Source organism: Rhinoderma darwinii, chromosome 3 (genome assembly GCF_050947455.1).
Source record: "Rhinoderma darwinii isolate aRhiDar2 chromosome 3, aRhiDar2.hap1, whole genome shotgun sequence".
In the NCBI taxonomy this organism is placed as follows: Eukaryota; Metazoa; Chordata; class Amphibia; order Anura; family Rhinodermatidae; genus Rhinoderma; species Rhinoderma darwinii.
In genome coordinates this window covers 186,519,957-186,545,664 of record NC_134689.1, presented here as the reverse complement: position 1 = coordinate 186,545,664, position 25,708 = coordinate 186,519,957, and the positions used below count along the sequence as shown (strand labels likewise).

The following is a 25,708-nucleotide window of genomic DNA, read 5'->3' as shown; positions in this document are numbered from 1 at the left end:
AGACAATTTAATGAGAGACCGCAATTCACAAAACAAATGTTCCCATTATTACTACACATAGCCATCAGTTAGCTTTAAAAAGAGTGTGGCTAAACATCAGCACATAAAGAGGATCTTGCAAATGTTTACTGTGAGGTCCAAAAAATGAGAAAACGTGATACGGTGGTCGATTTTTGGGACACGGGGAAAAACCAGTCATTCCCTATAAAATCTCACATTACCTGTCAAACAAATCTATCCGATACCCTTGCTGTAAAATATATGTTGGGCATACTATCTGCCCGTTACAAAGGAGCATATCAAAATGGCTATAAGGGCTATAATAGCAAAAAGGCTATAAGGGACATCCACTCTCTCGCCACTATTCTGAAATACACAGCTGCGACTTCACAGGCTCTAACTTTGCGTTTTTTGACATAGTGACGCCTGAGTGGAGAGGAAAAAATTTCATACATAAAATGTCCAGGGTTGAGAGTCATTGGATTTATACTCTTAATTCTCTTGCTCCCTTTGATCTCAATCATGATATTGAACTTTTCAGTTTTTTTGAACGGAAACAAAAGTGCAGTCTGCAGAACTTTTGTTTCCGTTCAAAAAAACGGAAACATAGCGAACAGAGACAAATGGAAAGCAATTACCACTGAAATCAATGGTAATTCTTTTTAATCAGTTCAAGTTTATTACACAAACAACAACATTGTTACAGGTCAGCATACAATCTGAAATACCTATGAATCAGTGCATCAAAGACCCAAGATGTATCACCACCAAAACAGATGTACCTGCCCCCAACTCCCCCTTCCCCTAACCCCCCCCCCCGCAACCCCTCAGCCATCCATCTTTCAAAAGGCTTCCATATGATATCTCCTCCGTATTCCAGCTCCCCACCTCCCTCAAGCCCCTCATATGTATACCTCAGTCAAACCAACAGAGCCAAAGATCACCAACCTCAGAAGAGAAACCTCCCCTTTCCCCTCGTAGAACACCTCTACCCCTGCTGAAAAGCTGCATTGCCCCGTATCACAGTATTATCCCCTGGAACCTCAGTACATTCCTCCGTCCCTCCGGCCACGTTACACTGGAAATCAATGGTAATTCTAACGGAACCGTTGCTTTTCGTTTAATGCTTCGATCCTCTCTTCCTCTGTTTCTCGTACTTCATATTAACAGCACTTGCACTTTCATACTCTCCCATTTACCGATACCTGTTAACCATCAATTCCCACCAGTCCTGGACAACATCTTCTCAATGCTGCCTGCAACTTACAAGTTATCAGCCATTTGCAAAGGGTGAGCAACCCCGATTCTTATTCCCTGTCTTATTTAGGGACTTTAGACATTCTATTGTAGCATCTTGTTGTTTGTATGTTAAGGCAATTTTCTTTATTGTACAAGTAATAACTCCGCAAAAATTCTGCAAAACAGAAAATAGGCCAAGCCATGGGAATACATGCATCAGTCCCTCAAGAGCTCTACCTCTTGACAGTTTCGTTTACCAGCCTACTTTTGGGCATATATACAGTAGCTGGTACTTTAGCATCATAGGCCAGTTATGTCTCGGTACCCCATGGCCAATGGCTATCAGTGTCAAGAGTCACACTGGACAACTGTGATTTGAAGAGCAATTCCTCAATACCCCTCTACCCATCCCCTAAACACTTCCCATCCATTCGCCCTACCTGTTGTTACATATCACCTTCTCTTTCTTTCTCTCTTCTGCTTTTTTCTCTATCTATCCTGTTCTCTTTCTTTCCACAGTTATTTTTATGGCTTGGTACATAGAAAGCTACTGCATAGATAGCGGGATAAAAAGTCTGTTCGTTGTCCTGCCTTTCCTTTGTTGGTATTTATGGGTAATATGTTGCAAGTAATTTGACATTACTAGGCATTTTACATTTATAAATATGCCTCTATTTTACTGTGGATAAATTAGTTGTGCTATGTTCTGGATTACATGTTGTTGCCCTCTACTTTTCCAATTATTTCTGTACCTATTACTACTTTACAGCTACTTTACACAAATACAGAGTATACCAGTGTCATTTAGTGTAAAATTAGAAAAAAAAAATCACCTATAATCCATGAGTTGTCATGTTGTGTAAACTCTTAGGGTATGTTCACACACACAAGTAAAAACGGCTGAAAATTACGGAGGTGTTTTCAGAGAAAACAGCCTCTGATTTTCAGCCGTTTTTGAAGCTGAAACCGTGTTTTTGAGGAGCTTTTTCTAGACGTTTTTGGAGCTGTTTTTCTATTGACACAATGAAGAATAGCTCCAAAAACAGCTCAAAAACTGACATGCTCCTTCTTTTTATGGGGTGTTTTTTACGCGCTTTTTTCTTTTAAAAAAACAGCGGCGTAAAAAACGCCCAGTCTGAACATAATGCCGTTTTTCCCATTGATTTCAATGTGCAGATGTTTGTAGGTGTTCAGCTACTGGTTTTTCAAGCGTATTTTGAGGCGTTTACACCCTGAAATACGCCGGAAAACTCTGCGTGTAAACATACCCTTAGGGCCAGTTTACACAGAAGTTTTTTGCAGGCACCGTGGGAAAAAAAACATAGCGAAAAAAATCTTTTCCGCTTCCCATGTCTTTTTTTTTACCGCAAGTGGCTAAAAGCCACATATTGCCGCTGATTCCGAAATGGTTTCCGCATCAAAATCAGCGTACAAAAACAGTGAACTGGGCCTTACAATATCCTATTTAGCTGTTTTATATTTATTTATTTTTCTGGATTAGCTAGATGACAACAAAAATGACTGCCCATTTTCACACAATGCCTATAAAATAGCTACGGGTCCTGAAAAACCACAACCAAATTTCCAAGATCTGCATACTGTAGATGTGTATTTTACCCATAGAATTACAATGTGTAAAATTCGGAGAATCTAATGGATTATTATGCTGTGTGTGAATTGGCTTTGTTCAAACTCCATTCACTAGCATTGTAGTTTGTTGTAAAATTTAGGTGAAAATTCTACAACAAATACACTGTGGCAGTCTTAATAGAAAAATAGCTAGAGTAAGATGTGCCTAATTTCTGGAAAGGAAAAGTTATGCCAGCTAGGAGCTGGCATAGATTACCAATATCATTTACGCCAGTTTCTGGTGTAAATTATAGTCCATTTTTCGGTCCGTGGCCGACCATGCCCTTTTACTAAGCCACCAGCCACTCTACTTAAAAGTGCTGTGGGTGGCGTAAATGCATCAAAAGTCAAATTTTTTTTGCACAAATTGTGACTTTAATGCATTTGCGACTTTTCTAAGCCAGAAACTGTTGTAGAAAAATTAATACATGGGAACGTAGGCGCCATTTACCCAATTAACCATAAATAAAAATAAGAGACACAAAACAATTTAATTGGATAAAATAAGGCCGCTGTATTTTATTTTGGGTTACCTAAAATGAACATTAATAAATAAACAACAATAAATAAGCAATAAACATAAGGCTTAGTCCTAACGACTCAAGCCAAATAGTCCAATAAAAGATATATCCATAAATAAACATAGTCCACCCAAATTTAACTGGGCGACAATCCCACTGTAAAATACAGCGACAAATTATAAATAAAATTTATTTAAGGGAGGGTGGGCGGGATGCTCCTCTTGATCCTCTCAGGCTGAAGAGACACCAAACAGCTGAAGCAGGGATTTATAAAGGTACTGTTGTTTCCCGCCTAAAAGCTGCTGGCCAATAAAGAAACAGGTCACACCTAATCTCATACTGCTTCTAGAAAATCAGCTTTTTTTCCCCCAGTAATAGCCTGTAAGCAGGAGCTAAAATTAGAAAACAGGTCAAACCAACAGAACCCCCACCACAAAAGTGGAGGGGGGAAATAACCAGGACACACCATCAAATAATAATAATAAAAGTAATACAAATAAATAAATAAATGAATAAAATAGCCGCCACGTTCCCATGTGGCCTCGTTGCTAATGGCCCCACTTGCCCATACATTCTCCTTTCCAACACACCTCAATAGTAAATCACTAGTTATGTAACAGAACTGGAGTACAGGATACATCAGGAGTCTAGAAATATCTAGGGGATATATAAAAACTGGCGCAAAGGAAAAGTGGAGTAGTTGCCCATGGGAACCAATCAGATTTCACCTCTCATTTTTCAGAGGCCTTTTTGGAAAATGAAAGCAGCTTGAATGCTATGCTGTTTCCGTATGCCATTCACATCTGTGGGAGTTACGGAAACAGCGTAGCTCAGTGAGCTAACGTACGCTGTTTTCTACTTACATGGTCGGAAATCACAAGTGGCAGCGGGAACACAGAAAGGCAGAATGGGGTTTAGGGGGCCAGGTTCTAGAGATAGTTGCGGGTCCCAGATGTGGGACCCTCATCTATTAGACATTGATGGCATACCCTCTGGACATGCCATAAATGTCCCTGATGGGCGTAATTCCTTTAAGGACATGATTTAAAAGATAAAGGGAAATGGGTCGTGTAGTAATACTGAGGGATTTTCATAAATTATAACATGAACCTATATTAAAACATTATAACAAATTACAACTAAATTATAACACAATCCTTCACTTAATTGTTTATTATGACTTTATAAATCTATATTATCTTTATGACTAAATTGGATGTAAATTGTACAGCGGTAGCAGTAAAATTAATGCACACAGCTATGCCATTCAATTACACGTGTATAATAACAAATACAGCAAGTTGTCAAGGTTTAACTCCTTAACGATGAGCAACAGATATATCTGTCATGAGCGGGTGCTAGTTCCCGCATCGTGAAGGATATATCCGTCACTCAGATCTTGTCGGTATTGCCACTGTACCCACGAGATTAGCGGCAGGAGCACGGCTGTTATGCACAGCGATGGTCCTGCCTCAACTGCCGGAATTTAAGAAGGTTGCGGCATTTTAGGTCTTTGAGGGAGCTCTTTCTGTAGCCCATCAGTGCCATGCGAGGCCTGCCATCAGTTGCTGCCTGAGGCATGGCCTAATAGGTTGCCTGTCAGTTTTACACTGACAGGCAGTGATGCATTGGAATACTAAGTATTCCAAAGCATTATACAATCAATCAAAGATTCGCTGCTTCAAAGCAAAAAATGTCGTTTGATAAAGCTGAATAAAAATTAAAAAGTACATCCCAAAAAATAAATGAAACCATTTTTTCATTAAAAATGATTCTATTTCTTTAAAAATGGGTCACTGTAAGAAAAAACACATATTAAGTCCCGCCGCAATCGTAACAACCCGTAAAACAAACATAACTTATTAGCTATACTGCACAGCGCATGTCTCAAATGAAATTAGCAAAAAAAATTGGAAGAATTGCTGTTTTTATTTTGCTTTCCTGCCTCCAAAAAAATTATAAAAGCTAATCAATCAATTTTCATTACCCCTAAATGGTACCAAATAAAAACTACAACTCATCCCACAGAAGACAAGCCCTCATACGTATTTGGTATTGCCACATTCGTACCAACCTATAGAATAATGTTAACATTTTATTTTTACCGCAGGGTAAACAACGAAAGAAAAAAACCAGCAAAAACAATGGCAAAATTGCTAACAATGGCAATTCCCCCCAAAAAAATTAAGCTAAATCAATAAATTATATATACCCCAAAATGGTGCAGTTAACAAATACAACTCGTTTCGCAAAAAAAAAAAAACAAGTAAGAAAAAGTTATTGCTCTTGGAATGTGAGGATAAAAAATGGAAGAAAATAGTTTGGTCATAAAGGCCCAAACAGGCCTGGTCGTTAAGTGGTTAAACATTGTAGATAAACATACAGTAAATACACTTATAATGTGTTATAAAACAGTTTACTCTTGGGAGCAATATTCACCAACTTTCATTTACCTGTTGAATGATTTGTGTCCTGTAGCAGCTTCACTTATCACCTCCAAGGTGAGTAACATTTTCACTATCATCTCCTTTAAGGTGTTAAATGCTTGTAATGGAGACTCTGACTTGAAGAAATGTTGATAAAACTTCTGAAGCTGCAATAGGAGTAACATAAATACCACACATTTTTTTACTAAAGCATTGAAAACATTTTCAAATCAAGATATTAACTGTGATTAATTGATGCCGTCTTCAACCATTTATCACCTCACAAGTTGTCAATCGCATGCACCTGTATATAAAAAAAACACTTCTCCCGCAACACTATCGTTTTCCACATTCACACCCGGCAAACGACCTGTCACCAAACGTCTCCTCAATCCAAGAAAATGCCCGTAAGTCGATACTTACAATATGACAAGCCACTTAACAGCTCCACCAGGAACATACAATACAATTACTACCACACTTTTGGTGGTATTTGCTTGAAATTCTATACTGTTGTTTAAGCTACATCACCACATAACAATCCATTGGCATTTATAGTGGTAGAGTCCAGAAGAGGCTGGACGCAGCTGCAGGCTTAAGGGAAGCCGACATGACCGTCCTGGTAGGGAAAGGGTTAATGTTACGAGGTGAGGGAAAGTTGAAGGAGCTGAAGGAGGGACGGGGAGGAGTTAAGGGGGGCGGGGGGGGCCGTTACTGCGCTTCCCGCTGTTTCTCGGCATTGAGCCGGAAGCAGCGGGAGGAGTAACACACAGTAAGCAAAGCTCCCCGTTGCCCGGTTTTTTAGTGATGGCAGAGGCCCTGATTTTAGAGCGGCTGCGCGCCGCTGCTGTGCACCACGGTCCCGGATGGCTGGAGGAGACCGTGGCTGCATTAACGCGGATCCCGGACGCCGTTTCGCCACGTCGGGCACGGCGTTCGGGGTCTGTTGCAAGGGACAGGCTCCCCTCCCCCGGCCCCCCTACGAGCATGGCTATGGCGGCGGGGGGGGAGTCGGCAACAACCGCTCCTGCGCTGGGCAGGCAGAGAGCGGTGGCAGGGGTGACGGCGATGCAGGCTGTGTCGACCCGTCCCTCTCGGCGGTCCCGACCTCCAGAGCGCCTTAGTCCGGAGGTAGTCCCGCGGACACGGCGTCGCAGAGGGAGCCCGATCCCGGACGCTGCAGGCCAGGCAGCCGGGAGGACCGCCCCTTCCCAGGCCCTGCGTCCTGGCAGGAATCCCAGGCCGCGACGGGGTCCGGCGGTAAGCAGGGAGTCGCAGGCTGGGCTCCCTGTCACCCCTCCCCCATCAGATGGAAGATGTCGAGAGCAAGGTACGGCCGCCCCGCATGGTGATGTTCCGGCCAGGGGGCAGGCTTCGTCAGGATCGTCTAGACGGACGACTAGATCTGCAGCGACGTCGAGGCAACAGGTCCGGTCGGAAGTCTGGGTCCCGGCGGTCGGGCGGCAGGTTGCCGGCCCATCGGTCAGCGCGTCCTCATCCCCTTTTCGAAGATGTCGTTGGGAGGGACAGTCGTCGGCGAGAGAAGAACTGGAGGAAGGTGAACTGGACGTCTATCGTCGAGGTCAGGATGGTCCGGCTGACGGGAACACAGCGCCTGTGCAGCCCGGTGAGTGTATAACTCCATTATTGTCTTATCCAGCGATTTTTATGTCGGGTGTCGGCGGGGGGGCTGCTAGCATAGCATCGGGGGCCGGTAGTGGCGCGGGCGGACGCGACGGAGCGGGTATGGCAGAGTTAGTGGGTTGCTTACGGGAGCTGGTGGGGCGCCTGGATAGGGCCGCGGCGCCGGTAGTAACGGAAGTGTCCCCTGCGGTAGTTTGGGAAGGCCCCAGGGACGTGGGATCGTTGCAGGCGCGTCCTGTGGTGGCGGTTAGAGAGGCGGTCGCGGTGTCGGTGCAGACTGAGGCACAGAAGGACGGCGATCGAGTGCGCATGGACGATCGTGCTCGGGGGGAGGTGTATGTTTGTTTTGAGGGTCCGTTGGGGGCGCATTTAAAGCAGGAGGTGCGTGATCGGATCTGGAAAGATGAATATGTTGAAATTTTTTCTCTCTTGCCGCTGGCTAAATTCAATTTGGATAAGAGCAAGCGGGATGAGAGTAAAAAGGACGAGGAGGAACGGCGGCGGTATAGGCTTATCCCGCAGACGTTCGTTAATTGGTCGCAGGCGTTCGCCATATTGGCTAGTGTGATAGGGGAAAAGGCGCCGGAAAATTGTTCGGCGTTATTTTGTTATTTTGATGCTATTGGGGAGGCTCATAGGGCGTATGGGGGTCAGGCGTGGCTGCGATATGATGAGCAATTCCGTCAGCGGAAGGCGGTTCGGCCGGCGATTCGGTGGGACCAGAAGGATATTGCTCTCTGGTTACGGGTTACGGCTCCGGTTAGGCAGCCCTTTCCCGGGAGCGGTGGCCAGGGAGGCCAGTCTAGTCAGAGTGGACCAAGCGGCGGGGGAAAGGCGGGGTTTTGCTGGCAATTCAATGAAGGCCAGTGCAAGTTTGGGGCCACGTGCAAGTTCAAGCACGTGTGCTCCGAGTGTAATGGTGCATCACACGGGGCGGCAAAATGTCTGCGAAAAAAGAGGTCCGGGAACCAGCAGGGGGCTGGTCAAGGGGGTGTCGCCGGTGAGGGTGGAAAGGATGGCCCCTTATCTAAATGAGTATCCGGATAGGGCGGCAGCTAAGTTGCTTTATGAAGGGTTTAGTGTTGGTTTTGTTATTCCTCCGCCTCCTTATGAGGTTCCGGTTACGCGGAGAAATTTAAAATCGGCTTACTTGCATGCGGAAGTCGTGTCGGAAAAGTTGTTAAAAGAAGTTGCGTTGGGGCGCATGTCGGGGCCATTTGTGGAGTCGCCGGTGAAAGATTTAGTTGTGTCCCCTTTGGGTATTGTCCCTAAACGCGAGCCCGGAAAGTTTCGTTTGATTCAACATTTATCGTATCCCAAAGGTTCGTCGGTAAATGACGGGATTGATCACGAGTTGTGTTCCGTAGTTTATACCTCATTCGATAAGGCGGTGGGGTTAGTGCGGGCTGCGGGTCCGGGGGCGCTGCTAGCAAAAACCGACATCGAGGCGGCGTTCAGGTTGTTGCCGGTGCATCCAGAAAGCCAACGGCTGTTGGGTTGTTTTTGGAATGGGGCCTTTTACGTGGATCGGTGCCTTCCGATGGGGTGTTCTCTTTCTTGTGCATACTTCGAGGCGTTTAGTAGCTTCGTGGAGTGGGTAACGAGGGGAGTATCCGGGGTCGATTCGTTGATCCATTACTTAGATGATTTTTTGTGCGTTGGCCCGGGGGGTTCGCCGGTTTGCGGTAACTTGCTTCATGCCCTGCAGAAGGTGGCGAGGGATTTTGGGATCCCTTTGGCGCCGGAAAAAAAGGAGGGCCCGGTAGCGACGATTTGTTTCTTGGGAATCGAAATTGACTCGGTGGCAATGGAGTGTCGGCTCCCGGCGGATAAGTTGGGTGCTTTGAGGCTGGAGGTGCGACGGGCTTGTAGAAGGAAGAAAATGTCGCTGAGGGAGCTTCAGTCGCTGCTGGGGAAGTTGAATTTCGCCTGCCGGATTATGCCGATGGGGAGGGTGTTTGGTAGAAGGTTGGCGGCGGCAACGGCGGGAGTGCGGGCGCCGCATCATTTTGTGAGGCTCAAGGAGGAGCACCGAGCTGATCTTCAGGTTTGGGATGACTTCTTGGGCCAGTACAATGGTCGCTCGCTATGGATGGCCCCAGCGCAGGATACGAGTGATCTGAATATTCTCACGGATGCGGCTGGGGCGGGTGGCTTTGGAGCTTACGGGGGAGGTCCGTGGTGCGCAGGTCAATGGCCGGCTAGCTGGGTGTCCAGTGGATTGACGCGGAATCTGGCCCTGCTCGAGCTGTTTCCCATCGTGGTGGCGGCTACCATTTGGGGGGACAGGCTCAGGGACAAGAAGGTCCGTTTTTACTGCGACAACATGGGGGTGGTGCTTGCCATTAATAACATCACGGCGTCCTCTCCTCCGGTAGTTCAATTGTTGCGACATTTAGTGTTGGTGTGTTTGTCGTTGAACGCGTGGGTGGTGGCGGTGCATGTCCCGGGTGTACGGAATTGTGTTGCTGATGCTCTTTCTCGCTCGCAGTGGGACCGGTTTCGGCAATTGGCCCCGGGAGCGGAACGTCTCGGTTTGGCTTGTCCGGATCATCTATGGGATCTGGTATCGGTCCCGTAGAGCAGCTGTTACAAAGGTCTTTGGCGCGCACGACGTGGAGGGCTTATGCTGCTTGTTGGAGGCAGTGGGAGGAGTGGGTAAGAGAGTTGGGTGATGTCAATACGGATAGAGACAGGTTGGTGGCACTTTTGTATTGGTTAGGGGATGCCTGGGAGGGGGGGTTTTCAGTAGCGAAGGTGAACCGGTTTATATCCGCGGTGGCGTTTGGGCTTAAGTTGCGGGGCTTGCGGGATGTATCGAAGGAATTTCTGGTATCGCAGGCTTTGAAGGGGTTGCGCAGAGGTAGGGTGGAGGCGGATAGTAGAAGGCCGGTGTCGTTTGCTTTGCTGGGCTTGTTGGGCGGTTCATTGGCATCGGTATGTCGTTCTTCAGATGAAATGGATTTGTTTCGGTTGGCTTTCTCGTTGGCGTTATTCGGAGCATTTAGAATAGGTGAGTTGGTGTCGCCAAGTACTAAACAGGCAGGGGGGCTGAGATCTGGGGAGGTGAGCCTTTTTGCAGATCGGTTGGAGGTATGGTTGCGTAGATCAAAAACTGACCAATTAGGGAAGGGAAAACTGATAGTTTTGTTCGCTCTCCCGGGGTCGGTCATGTGCCCAGTAGAGTGCATGCGGGGTTTTACAAAAAACAGGGGGTCTCCAGATTTGCCTTTGTTACGTCATGTGGACGGGTCGTTCTTGTCCAGGTTTCAGTTTGGAGCTGTTTTTAAAAAATGTTTGACGGCGGTTGGGGTTGCGGCAGGCTCATATTCATCTCATTCCTTCCGGATTGGCGCAGCAACGGAAGCAGGGCGCTGGGGGTTGGATGATGAGGGGGTGAGGCGTATTGGTCGTTGGGAGTCTAAAAGGTTTAAGTCCTATGTCCGCCCCCATATGTTGTAATTTTGTTGTTTATGCTTGCAAATGTTATATGGTGGTGCCTAACTGTGTTTTCCGTTTCAGATTCGCCTCCTTGTCTGGTGTGGTTGATGGGTCATTCGTACGTGCACTGGGGGGCTTTGAGGGCGGACGTCCGCCCGGATGGTCGCCAGTTGCGCATTCCGCGACAGGATGCGGTTGTGCATTGGCTGGGGTTTAGAGGTATGTCGTGGAACAGGGTGTTGGCGGAATTCCAGACATATGTGCGGCTTGATAGAGTTCCGGAGGTTTTAGTGTTGCACGTGGGTGGGAATGACTTAGGAGTCCGCCCTTTTCGTGAGTTGGTGCGGGATATCAAACATGATTTGTTGTGTTTGTGGGTATCTTATCCCAAGTTGGTGGTAGTGTGGTCGGACATAGTCCCAAGGAAGCATTGGCGGTTAGCTAGATCGGTGGAGAGAGTCAATAAGGCTCGGATAAAAGTTAACCGGGCGGTGTCCCGTTTTGTGGCGAAGAACGGGGGCATTTGCGTGAGGCATAGGGATTTGGAGTCAGGATTGGGGAATTTCTGGAGGAGTGACGGGGTTCATCTGACCGAGGTTGGCATTGATATTTGGAGCTTGGCTATAGCAGAAGGCATAGAAAGGGCGGTGGTGGTGTGGAGGAACTCACAGGCTTAAGGTGGTCAAGGCCTGTTTCGCGGTGGCGGGGGGAGTCCTTGAGGCCAGTCAGTACAAAATGGTGGGGGGGTCGCATCGGGGGTATGCGTCCCCCAAAAAAGGTACATGGTTGAAGACTTCATCGGGTGTTATCCCTTTGAAGTGGTCTTCTGGTAGAAGGTATGTCACTTGAAGGCTTCATCGGGTGTTATCCCTTTGAAGTGGACTTCTAGTGGTCGGTATATCACTTGAGGGCTTCATCGGGTGTTATCCCCTTGAAGTGGACTTCTAGTGGTTGGAGCCATCTGCAGAGGTGAACGGTGCTTCCGAGCTGGTTTACGGCTGGAGGTAATTAGTGGTTTGCAGATGGCTAATTCGGTGTGTTCTTGAAAGGAACATCTGAAGGGGCTTCAAGGACTTCCTCTGCTCGGGTTAATGTTAACGTTTAATTGTTATTTATGATTCTGACCCATGTTGGGTCATGTGAATTATTAGGAGGAATTCTCTGGTGGATTCCTAACTAGTTATCCGAATGTTTCGGATTTAAATTGTTTTTATAAAACTGTGAAATTAATAAACGGCTGCTGTGGCCATTTCACATCCAACCTCGGTGTCATGTGTCGTTACTAAATGGGGGTGGGGGATAGTATGGTTTAAGGTTAACACACGACTCTACCTAGGCAGGTCAAGAAGAGGCTGGACGCAGCTGCAGGCTTAAGGGAAGCCGACATGACCGTCCTGGTAGGGAAAGGGTTAATGTTACGAGGTGAGGGAAAGTTGAAGGAGCTGAAGGAGGGACGGGGAGGAGTTAAGGGGGGCGGGGGGGGCCGTTACTGCGCTTCCCGCTGTTTCTCGGCATTGAGCCGGAAGCAGCGGGAGGAGTAACACACAGTAAGCAAAGCTCCCACCCTCCCACCCTTGTTTTGTTACTCCTTAGGTCTTATGTACGTCTGTCTATGAGCGTTGTGTTTTATTTTGTGTGCTTATTTAACATGTTTTTCTTTTTTCCGGAGTAGGTTCTGTTGTCATGGCAGCTGGCGGGGGGAGTCCTTGAGGCCAGTCAGTACAAAATGGTGGGGGGGTCGCATCGGGGGTATGCGTCCCCCAAAAAAGGTACATGGTTGAAGACTTCATCGGGTGTTATCCCTTTGAAGTGGTCTTCTGGTAGAAGGTATGTCACTTGAAGGCTTCATCGGGTGTTATCCCTTTGAAGTGGACTTCTAGTGGTCGGTATATCACTTGAGGGCTTCATCGGGTGTTATCCCCTTGAAGTGGACTTCTAGTGGTTGGAGCCATCTGCAGAGGTGAACGGTGCTTCCGAGCTGGTTTACGGCTGGAGGTAATTAGTGGTTTGCAGATGGCTAATTCGGTGTGTTCTTGAAAGGAACATCTGAAGGGGCTTCAAGGACTTCCTCTGCTCGGGTTAATGTTAACGTTTAATTGTTATTTATGATTCTGACCCATGTTGGGTCATGTGAATTATTAGGAGGAATTCTCTGGTGGATTCCTAACTAGTTATCCGAATGTTTCGGATTTAAATTGTTTTTATAAAACTGTGAAATTAATAAACGGCTGCTGTGGCCATTTCACATCCAACCTCGGTGTCATGTGTCGTTACTAAATGGGGGTGGGGGATAGTATGGTTTAAGGTTAACACACGACTCTACCTAGGCAGGTCAAGAGAAGAGACAAAATGGAAGCAGTTCATATTACTTAAGACAGATGGGTCAATCCAGATACTGTATAATTGAGAAACATGATAAGAAAGCAAGCAGAAAGGAAGCCGTACATTAAAGCAGGTAGCTTGACGTCTGACGGACTTCCTTGGAGTTCATGCTCTTGTTACCCTGCTGTGGTTATTCCATTCAATGATCTAAGACTATAAACATTCTTAACATTTGTTTTGGATCAGTGATAATTGTTTTGCTTCGGGGGAAAAGACTTGAATGTTTAATGAATTGGTCAAGCACTTTAAATTGTTAAGATATTCATTTTTGCATTCATCTGGCATCTGATCAAAGGAAATACTGCAAAATACTTCCACAGTTTGGAAAGTAATCAGTGTTTTTAAAAGAAAAAAAGCACAAACTACTTGTTCATTAAACTGTATATTAATGTAGAGAAATGTGTGCGGCTGCAGATTTTCACTTTAAGGAGGTGAATAAACCAAAATCTTATGGAAAAAAATATCTTAAAGGGGTTTTCCAGGGACACTAACATTTTGACCTAATATTCTATGTAACTATTTAATAAAGTTCCTAATATATAGTCTGTATTAAATCTGAACACTTTACTTCCTATTCTCCCTTCCTCTGCCCTGACGGAAGTTCTGATTTTCATCTTTTTTTTTTCTCTCGAGACAGGCTCATGCACGAGAGTTAGGGTATGTTCACACGAGGGCGTCCGTAACGGCTGAAATTACGGGGATGTTTCAGCCTGAAAACATCCCCGTAATTTCAGCCGTACCGGCATGTGCAGGCGCTTGAACGCCGCGTCAATTATGGACGTAATTGGCGCTGCTATTCATTGGAGTCAATGAATAACGGCTCCAATTACGGCCAAAGAAGTGACAGGTCACTTCTTTGACGCGGGCGTCTATTTACGCGCCGTCATTTGACAGCGGCGCGTAAATTACGCCTCGTGTGAACAGACAAACGTCTGCCCATTGCTTTCAATTGGCAGATGTTTGTCAGCGCTAATGAGGCGCTATTTTCGGACGTAATTCGGGGCAAAAATGCCCGAATTACGTCCGTAAATAGGCCGTGTGAACATACCCTTAGAATACAAACAGCTCTGTGTCGATACCTCACTGACCCACTAGTTCTCCCTTCCCCTTTAGTTTATCCCGTCCACCTGTTTTATCTGAGGTGCGGTCACAGAATCCTGTGACTGCACCTCAGATATCTAATGTGATCCCCATCATCCCTAAATATATGTACCCCATCATAACTATATATATATATATATATATATATATATATATATATATATATATATATATATATATATAAAATGGTGCTGCTATTGCAGTACAAGCAAAGAATCATCGGAGCAGACATTGAGGAGGCCGTGGACCAATAAGATGCCTGAAATCCGGGACTTCTGATGTAGACCCCAGTTTGAGGCATCCTATTGGTCCACGGCCCCCTCAATGTCCGCTATGTTCATTCTTTGCTTGTACTTCAATAGCATCACGATTTTCTTCGCGTGCATGCTATTCCTCAATTTTCCCTAAGGAATAACATGCACGCAAATAAAATGGTGCTGCTATTGCAGTACAAGCAAAGAATTAACGGAGTGGACATTGAGAAGGCTGTGGACGAATAGGATGCCTCAAACTCGGGACTTCTGACGTAAACCCGGGTTTGAGGCATCCTATTGGTCCACAGTCTCCTCAATGCCCGCCTCTTTGAATTCTTTGATTACGCCTCAATGCCCACCCTATTTGCCTCTTATTAATAAAACTCCTCATAGCTCATGCGCTGCATGGCCTGAAAAAAAAAATGTTCCTGGAAAACCACTTTCAGGAAATACGGCACGAAAAACACAGTATTTGTCCAAAAAAGGCTATATGTGAAACCACCCTAAGGCCAGTTTAACACGTCCATAGTATGGCCCTATTTTAAGGTCTGTATTACAGCTGTAAGAATACCGGGACCCCTTGTGTTTCTACCATACTTAGACCTCATTCATACATTCATTGTAGGCTCCATTAGGGGCCTCCATTGCAGATCCAGGCGAAATTACCGGGAAAAAATAACGCAGCATGCTGTGCTATTGTTTCCAATAAAATCACGTACACCCCGACAGAAACCCAACAGAATCCATTAAAGACAATACGTTCTGTCGGCTGCCGGTGGTGTCCGGGGTAAAATGTAATCGGTGTGTCTGGTATTTTCGTTGCTCTGCTCCTATGATGTACAAGGGGGGGCTGTGTGGCACTATCTACAAAGGGGGGGCTGTGTGGCTCTATCTACAGGGGGCTGTGTGTGGCACTATCTACAGGGGGCTGTGTGTGGCACCCTCTACAAGGTGCTGTGTGCGGCACTATCTACAAGGTGCACAAAGGGGGCATTATTACTGTGTGGTTACTGATTGGGCACTTTTGTGTCGAGCACTGAGGGATCATTATTACCATATGGGGCACTGTGGATTATGAATTTGTTTAGAGAGTGGGGTTGTCACGAAGGGTCTGTGGACCCACTGGGCCATACCGCCTTCGCGGTAAGACAGCTGGCCAACACGACGCAGGTCAATGTCTATAGTTCGTATAGGTACCTGTGGCAGGTCGGACAGCAGCAGGGCAGGCTCGGCCATCACATAGACAAACTTAGGAAACATCAATAACGCTCAGGCATAGAAGCAGGGGACTGGAGCCCTCTTATAGTCCATCGTACTCACGGGTTCAAGTTCATCAGAAGTCCAGTGCGCGCACTGCCCCTTTAAGAGTGGGCACAAGCGCGCGCACCCTACGGGATCTGGCTGAGGTGAGTGGTTGCAAGCGCTGGCGTCTCCTGAGGAGGAGGCTGGGGCCAGTGCACGCCGACTCGTGGCTGCGGCTGTCAGAAGGAGATTGGAGCTGACGGCCCGCAGCCACGGACATTACAGTATACCCCTCTTACACCCCCTCTTCTTGGGATCAGAGCGAGAGAGAAACTTTTTCAGAAGAGTAGGGGCATTGAGGTTCTCCTCTGGCTCCCAGGACCTCTCTTCAGGACCAAACCCCCTCCAATCCACCAAATAAAAAGTTTTTCCTCTCACTTTCTTGGTGTCCAAGATCTCCTTAACCTCAAAGGTGTCCGAAGGGCCGCTGGAGGCAACCGCAGGGCTAGGAGTCTTAGTATAGTCGTTCAGAACCACCGGTTTCAGGAGGGAGACATGGAGGGAGTTGGGGATCCTGAGGGTAGGAGGCAGCCGAAGCTTGTAGGCGACAGGGTTGATCTGCTGCAGGAACTCGAATGGTCCGAGGAACCTGGGAACAAATTTGCACGACGGTACCCCTAGTCGGATATTCCTAGAAGACAGCCAGACCTTTGTGCCAGGAAGAAACTGAGGGGGTTCTTTTCTCCTTGTGTCAGCCTTAAGTTTCATGCGGTCGACTGCCATTAGGATGGAGGATTGAGTCTGCGGCCAGATCTGCAGGAAGTCTCTAAAAGCGGAGTCAGACACTGGTACCTTGGAAGTATCGGGCACCGGGAGAGGAATTTGTGGGTGCTGGCCGTAGACAATGAAGAAGGGTGTATTCCTTGTAGACTCGCTGGTGTGATTATTGTAGGAGAATTCAGCCCGTGGGAGCAACTGCACCCAGTCATTGTGCTACCTGGAGATGAAGTGGCGTAGGTAGTTCTCCAAGATCTGATTGATCATCTCAACCTGACCATTGGACTAAGGATGGTAGGCTGAGGAAAAGTCCAACGTCACACCGAGAAGTCCATAGAGGGCTCTCCAGAACTTCGAGGCAAACTGAACCCCCTGATCAGACACAATATGCTGCGGCAATCCGTGCAGGCGGAAGATGTTTTGGATGAACAGCTTGGCCAGCTGAGGAGCAGAAGGAAGACCGGTCAGAGGAACGTAGTGGGCCATCTTCGAAAATCAGTCCACCCCCACCCAGACAGCACTGCATCCAGCAGAGAGAGGCAGATCCGTAATAAAGTCCATAGCTATGTGCTGCCAGGGAGCATTGGGCACAGGCAAGGGCTGGAGCAGACCAGCAGGTCTGGAATGAGCGGCCTTGTTGGCTGCACATACAGAACAGGAAGAAACAAAGTCCATAATGTTCTTGAGCAGCGTGGGCCACCAGAAATGACGAGCAATCAGATCCCGGGTCTTACGGACCCCCGCGTGACCTGCCAGTCTAGAGGAGTGTCCCCAGCGGTCCCCGTTGGGCCGTCTGGAGGTAGGTCAGGTTCTTGTGGTCATTAAAAATTAGGATCGTATGAGCTGCTCCCTCTAGTAGATGTCTCCACTATTCAAGAGCCAATTAGATGGCCAGTAACTCCCAATCCCCAATCGAGTAGTTGCGTTCTGCGGAAGAGAAGAGCTTAGAGAAATATCCACATACCCTTGACTTGCCCTTGGGACCTCTCTGGAACAGGAGTGCACCAGCACCGACAGCGGATGCGTCCACCTCCAACGAGAACAGCAGAGAGACATCCGTATGATGGAGGGTAGAGGCTGATGTGAAGGCACTCTTCAGGCTATTGAATGCGGACTCTGCCTCGGGAGTCCACACCTTGGCGTTCAAACCCTTCTTAGTGAGGTTAGAGATGGAAGAAGTCAGTGAGGAGAAGTTTGGAATAAATTGGCTGTAAAAATTGGCGAATCCCAAAAAGCGCTGTATGGCCCTCAAGACTTGAGGGCGTGGCCATTCCAGGACAGACTTTACCTTCTCAGAATCCATCTCGAGACCTCGATTCGAGACAATGTAGCCCAGGAAGGGTAGAGCATCTCTGTCAAACACACACTTCCCCAACTTGGCGTACAGATGATTCTCCATTAACCGTAGCAGAACCTGACGGACATGTCTCTGATGCGTCATAGGATCTGGAGAAAAAATCAAGATGTCATCAAGCTAAACTACTACACAAACATAGAGGAGGTCACGGAAAATGTCATTAACAAACTCGTGGAAGACCGCGGGAGCATTACACAGGCCGAAGGGCATTACTAGATACTCATAGTGTTCATCACGGGTGTTAAATGCAGTCTTCCATTCATCACCCTGGCGAATTCGGACTAGGTTGTAAGCCCCACGCAGGTATAGTTTAGAAAAAATCTTGGCACAATGTATACGATCAAACAGTTCAGAGATCAGTGGCAACAAATATTTATTCTTCACCGTGATCTGGTTGAGACCACTGTAGTCGATACAAGGACGAAGAGAGCCATCTTTCTTTTTGACGAAGAAGAACCCGGCTCCTGCCGGGGAGGAAGACTTTTGTATGAAGCCCCTCGCCAAGTTCTTTTTCATATAGGCGGACATGGACAGAGTCTCTGGCAAGGAGAGAGGATATACCCTACCACGGGGAAGGGATGCACCATTAATCAGTTCAATAGGGCAGTCATACGCCCGATGTGGAGGCAATGTCTCCGCCTCCCTCTTGCTGAAGACATCTGAAAATGCAGCATAATGACTCGGCAATCCTGCCAATGACCGAGGCAGAGAAGGCTGAACCGAACGAATCTGCACCAGGCAACGGCTTTGACACTCAACGCCCCACTGGACAACCTCTCCAGAATTTCAGTCCAGGCCTGGGGCATGCCTTCGGAGCCATTTCAGGCCCAGCAACACAGAGTTAACAGCTTTGGATAGGACATAGAATGACAGAAGTTCGGAGTGAAGAGCCCCTACTTGGAGCCACAGCGGCTTGGTCACAGCTATAACTGGGTCTGGCAGAGGTAGTCCATTTACTGAAGCAACTGTCAACGGGCTCTCCAGAGGGGTGGAGGGTAATTGCAGAAGGTCCACCAGGTGTCTATGGATGAAATGAGCAGCGGTTCCAGAGTCCAGATTCGCAGAGACCTGATGCGTTCTCTCACCGGACACTATGGTCACAGGTATGGACAATTTAGACGGAAGTCCATTCTTACCCAAGGTTGTCACTCCTAGCAACCCTAGGCTTTGGGATCTCTGGGGACACAGGCACACAAGATGGCCACCGAGGCCGCAATAAAGACAGAGTCCAGAAGTGCGTCTGCGTTGTCTCTCCTGGGTGGATAACTTACACTGGTCCATTATCAAAGACTGACTCCTTAGGAGGATCGACATGTGAGGACAGCAGGGGTTGCTGCAAAGTAGGAGCCAGACTGGGAAGGTCTCCCTCCCGTCGAACATCTTGGAGGCGTTCTCGGATCCGTATATCAATCCGGGCGGACAGAAGGATGAGGTCATCTAGAGCAGATGGCAGATACCGAGCGGCAAGTTCATCCTTAATTTTAGGAGCCAGTCCATGCCACCAGGGCCTTATTGTGCCATAACAGCTCTCCCGCCAGGGTGCGGAAGTGGATGGTGTACTCACTCACGGAGGTGTCTCCATGGCGTAGGTTAATCAAAGAAGCCACTGCAGATGAGACCCGACCAGGTTCCTCAAACACCATACGAAAAGTCCAGAGGAAGGATTGGAAGTCACGGGTCTCTGGTCCCCGTCTCTCCCAGATAAGGTTCGCCCATGCAAGAGCCTTGCCAGTGAGGAGAGTGATGATGAAAGCGACTCTTGCGCCATCAGACGAAAATGTCCTATTATACAGGCTGAAGTGGATCTGGCACTGATTCAGAAATCTTGCCTCTCCATCATAGCGGTCAGGAAGTGGCAAAGAAACACGCGGGTCAACACTGCCAAGAAGTGTAGTCTGAGGATCAACACTGCCAGGAGGTGTAGTAGGAGGAACGGCAGCTTGTGCCTCCTGCCGACGTGCAAGAATGTTCAACGCCTGGAGGAGTTGGTCCTGTCGAGACCGGAGGTCTAGCATATTCGCCCGCATTTCTTGAGACGTCGTTATAGTCTTGAATCGACCAGTGGGGTCCATGGCCTTGGCGTACTGTTACGAAGGGTCTGTGGACCCACTGGGCCGTACCACCTTGGCGGTAAGGCAGCTGGCCAACAGGGCGCAGGTCAATGTCTATAGTTCGTATAGGTACCTGTGGCAGCTCGGACAGCAGTAGGGCAGGCTCGGCTGGGACTAGGCAGCAGGTAGACATCAGATGAGGTGAAGCAGGTCAGACGTGGGATACAGCACGACACGACTTTGGCACAGCACAGTGCTCGACCAGGATAGTATGGAATGCAAGGAACAGAAACAGGAACAAGAACAGGAAAACACTAGGAGGCTATCACATAGACAAACTTAGGAAACATCAATAACGCTCAGGCATAGAAGCAGGGGACTGGAGCCCTCTTATAGTCCAGGGTACTCATGGGTTTAAGTTCATCAGAAGTCCGGTGCGCACGCTGCCCCTTTAAGAGCGGGCACGTGCGTGCGCGTGTACCCTACGGGATCCGGCTGAGGTGAGTGGACGCGAGCGCTGGCGTCTCCTGAGGAGGAGGCTAGGGCCAGAGCTCACCGACTCGTGGCTGCGGCTGTCAGGAGGAGATTGGAGCTGCTGGCCCGCAGCCACGGACATTACAGGGGTATAGGTGAGGAGGATGCTGGAAAAACACGAAACCAACATGTTTGTGTGTCAAATTCTGCAGAGACTAGTCGTGGCTGGAATAAGTCGTCATAGTGGTCTGGGCCGGATGGAGAAAAACAGGGATCAGAGAAGACATCTCCTGTGAGTCCCTGGATATAAATATCCTGTAATTACTTTTATCATCTGCAGAGCTCCTGTGTATAACTGGCATCTACCAGTAAATTGTCACTATATGGAGGTAATATTGGTCTTTGTATAGTGGTCTTTATTCAGTAACAGTATGAGGGTATTATTCAGCCACTATGTGGTTATGGTGTGGCAGTATTATTCAATAACATTATGGGGGTATTATTCAGTCACTACGTGGTTATGGTGTAGCGGTATTATTCAGTAACAGTATGGGGGTATTATTCAGTCACTATGTGGTGATGGTGTGGCGGTATTATTCAGTAACTGTATGAAGGTATTATTCAGTCACTACGTGGTTATGGTGTGGCAGTATTATTCAGTAACAGTATGGAGGCATTATTCAGTCACTACGTGGTTATGGTGTGACGGTATTATTCAGTAACTGTATGGGGGTATTATTCAGTCACTGGTTATGTTGTGGAGGTATTATTCAGTAACTGTATGGGGGTATTATTCAGTCACTATGTGGTTATGGTGTGGCAGTATTTTTTAGTAACAGTACGGGGGTATTATTCAGTCACTCAGTCACTATTTGCAATTTTTGCATCAGTTTTCATCAGTCATGATTTTCATCAGTTTATATCAGTCACTGATTAAAGAAACTGATGCAAACTGATAAAAACTTTGTGAATATCAGTAGTTTCCAGACAGTTGTTTTATTCCTGAGCCGGACATATGTAATGTAAGGGTGGGACCCCGGATGGTATAGGGCCCGGCACAGGTTGTGTCACAAGATATATAGTATGGAGTCAGGAGATAATTGCAAACTCAGACATTATTTTCAGACCGGTGCCAATGGTGGAGCCCTGGAACCCACAGCACCTTCCGTCCCAAAAAATTGCACCACATTGTAGTGCGGTTTTTCAGATGGAATTTCCGCTGCGTAAAGCAGCGCTTGGAAAAAACGTTGATATTTACCCCTCCCACTTCTCTGCGCATAGTCCGGCCTCCTACGATGCCAATCACAGGCTGCAGCGGTCACATAGGATGAAATGTCATCCCAGGAGGCTGGACTTCAGGAGGAATGAGATCGTTCTGGGTAAGTATGATTTTATTTATTAATCCGGAGTTGCGCTGTGATTATGCCAAAAAAGTCATAACACTTGGCTTTCTGTTGCGGGCTTTGCATCCTCATTGAATTCAATGGGTAAAACCTGCAACAGACAATCAACGAAAACGAAGCATAAATTGACATGATGAAGAATTAAATTCTGCAACGCAGGTCAATTTATTAAGGCTTTTGCTGCGTTTTTTTCCCGCAGCGTTGGCATGAGATTTTCTAAATTTCATCCACTTTGCTGCTACTGTAAATGCTGGGGAATATCCATACACAATTCAGTTGCGGAAATTACGCCGTGTTTACGCTACGTGGGCAAAAACACCTCTAAAAAAATTGCGGTTAAAGAACATGTCAAAAAACGCTTGCATTTCAAAATCAGCTCTCCTGGCTGAAGGATCCAGCATTCCTAAACTGTGCAAAAATCTGGAAGGAATTTTGAGGCAGATTTTTACAGTTTTCCACAGCATATTTTTACGCTTCGGAAATACAAGGCAAATACGCCACGTGTGACTGCACCGTTACTCCTCAGCAGCTCTCATGTAGTGCACAAACTCAAGCCATGCCACATCCCCCCAACACTGAACACTGTTTGGCGGGGGCTTATTGCTGCTTTATGCATTAAGCACCACCCCAGCATGATGTTGCAGCGTAGCCATGATGCACGTCATCACTTTGTGATGGAGCGGCACACAGCCAAAATGTCGTTCCAGTCTTACATCCTGGCAACCTGCAACAGAAAGCTGGCAAGGCAATTGCCAGTCGCATTTCTTGCAAAAAAAAAACAATGTTAAACAACATAACATTGCAAACATTGTCTCTGAGGGTATGTGCACACGATAACTGGCTTTTACGTCTGAAATTACAGACTGTTTTCAGGAGAAAACAGCTCCATCGTTTCAGACGTAAATGCTGCTCCTCGCATTTTGCGAGGCGTCATTGACGCCCGTAATCTTGAGCTGTTCTTCATTGAATTCAATGAAAAACGGCTCAAATTACGTTTCAAAGAAGTGTCCTGCACTTCTTTAACAAGGCAGTCATTTTACTCGTCGTCGTTTGACAGCTGTCAAACGACGACGTGTAAATGACAGGTCGTCGGCACAGTACGTCGGCAAACCCATTCAAATGAATGGGCAGATGTTTGCCGACGTATTGTAGCCGTCATTTCAGGCGTAAACCGAGGCATAATACGCCTCGTTTACGAATGAAAATAGGTCGTGTGAACCCAGCCTGAGTCCCCCTGATGTACCAAGCAAGAATTGCCCCAATATCTATGCAATCGTCACCAGCTGGACCTTCTCAACCCCCTGTCACAGCTACACCATCTACAGGGTCATAAATGCTGGGCATATCTACATTACCTAAACCCAGAACTATATACACTGAATGGCCACTTTATTAGAGACACCCGTCTAATAGCGTGTTGCACCTCCTTTGCATTTCATAACTGCAGCAATTCGTCATGGCATGGATTCCGCTAGGTGTTGATATTGTTTTGCAGGCATATTGGCCCATGCATACAAGATAGCTTCTCGCAGTTGCCACTAAAGTGTCCTTCTGCCATAAAGTAAAGAACAAGAGAGGAAGAATCGCCCTAGGCGACGAGCCAAATTTCCCAACTACCAAAATTGTAAAATAAATTAATCTTTATTCGCTACTTGTAGCAAGACAGACAACACAGACTATTTTAAAATTCTCACTACCATAGAACCGGACGGCAACGATTTGCCTGTATGTACAAGCAATAGATAGATACCAATCAGGTATGTGTGAATAGATTCAGCAAGTTAGATTTTAATATCAACTGGGTAGATAGTAAGTCCGGTCAGTGATAGGAATTAAAAAGCGATTAGAAGCCCCCCCGACATGTTTCGCTACTGAGTAGCGTCCTCAGGGGTACACGGGGCTAATGGCGACGCGGCGAGACGGAAGCTACTGATATGGGCAGATAGATTGACGTGTCATGAGGGTGTGTCAGGAAGGACAACCATTGACGCCATAGAAGACATATTAGTGGCGTGGAGGCGGAGGGTCAACCAATAGGAATCAAGATAAGGTTGACAAATGGCAGGCAAGCCGGAGCGCAAGCGCAGAACAACAAATCTGAACATAGTGTCTTTTTTGCAAGCCGAGTTCATAGGGACTCATTTGCGCATGCGCAGATCTAAAGTTTTGTAACTTAGATCGGGATGACAATTTCCCATCAGATTCCTAACAGAGAAGGCGCAGGCGCAGCAGCGCAATATGTGCCCTCTGAAGAGAAATGTAAATAAAATAAGCCGGTGGAAAGGCGATGGAAGCGCAGGCGCAAAGGCACAAGGTCTGGACTTAGCATGTATATAACATGCCAAGTCAAAAAGGCACACAGTAGCGCATGCGCTGAAGTGCTATATTATGACTTAGAAACAACGTAGCGAGTCTACAGTGGCGCATGCGCAATTGTGCTGCCTTGTGACTTAAGCAAAAAAGGGGGGGTCCAAGAGACACAAATCACAGTCAGTGACCACATTAGTGAACTGTAGGTGTGATGGCAGGAAGGAGGTGAAGGGAAAGTGAGCCCTAATCTACCCACCGCCCTGTCCCTGCCTACTTGCAACGACCCGCCCTAGGCGACGAGGTACAACTGGGCGGCGGTCCCTACGCTGTCTAAGTGCACAGGAAAACAAACAGGGAACACGCAAGGGAAGGGGCAGTAGCCGCGGAACGCCACGAGGAAACGGAGCGGCGAACGAACAGTCAGGACCAGGACGAAGTGAGTAACCCGAGCGGGCACGGAGACAGAAGCAAGCCAGGGGCAAAGCAAAGCAAGACAAGGGGAACTGCAGCAAGGCAGAAGCACGGCAGAAGCAGGCTGGAGCAAGCAGCAGTGGGGCCAGGAATCCAAAAGAATAACAAGCAATGAGGAAGAGAAAACTGCAGGTATAAATGGACAGGGGGCGGAGCTAACTCTGACTGACCAGGCCGCGATAGGCTCTCCCACTCCTGAGCCTGCCACCCTGATTGGTGGGAGCCGGTGTCAGTCTAAGAGGTCTGGCCTCAGGTGTCGACTGATTAACCCTGGGAGTCTCCACAGACGTAGTGCCTGGCAGATCCATTACAGTACTCCCCCTTTTATGAGGGGCCACCGGACCCTTACTAAGAGGACCCGGTTTAGTGGGGAAGAGAAGGTGGAACCTCCTGACCAATACCCCAGCGTGAACATCTCGAGCAGGTACCCAAGTCCTCTCCTCCGGCCCGTATCCTCTCCAATGGACCAGGTACTGGAGGGAGCCCTGGATCATCCTACTGTCCACAATCTTGGCCACCTCGAATTCCACCCCCTCAGGGGTGAGAACGGGAACAGGAGGTTTCCTAGAGGGGGACCAGGACGGGGAGCAGCGTTTAAGGAGGGAGGCATGAAAGACGTCGTGTATGCGGAAGGATGGGGGCAGCTCCAGACGGAAGGATACAGGGTTGAGGACTTCAATGACCTTATAAGGCCCAATAAATCGGGGAGCAAACTTCCTGGACGAGACCTTAAGGCGCAAGTTCCTGGACGACAACCAGACCAAATCCCCGACGACAAACCGGGGGTTAGCAGAACGTCTACTATCTGCCTGAATCTTTTGTGCGCTCTGGGACGCCTCTAGGTTCTTCTGAACCTGGGCCCAGACAGTGCACAGTTCCCGATGAACATCCTCTACCTCAGGATTATTGGAACAACCAGGGGAGACGGAGGAGAACCTTGGGTTAAACCCGAAATTACAGAAAAACGGGGAGACCCCTGACGAGTT

General features: G+C 47.6%; 1 protein-coding gene across 1 annotated transcript in view; it reads right to left on the bottom strand.

The window, feature by feature from the left end:
• CPED1 (cadherin like and PC-esterase domain containing 1) overlaps nt 1–25,708 on the bottom strand; it is a 328,476-nt gene that overhangs the window by 202,062 nt on the left and 100,706 nt on the right. Inside the window, exon 7 of the mRNA XM_075857143.1 lies at nt 5,843–5,982. Within this exon, the coding sequence (XP_075713258.1) occupies nt 5,843–5,982 (140 nt within the window). The remainder of the gene's footprint in view (nt 1–5,842; nt 5,983–25,708) is intronic.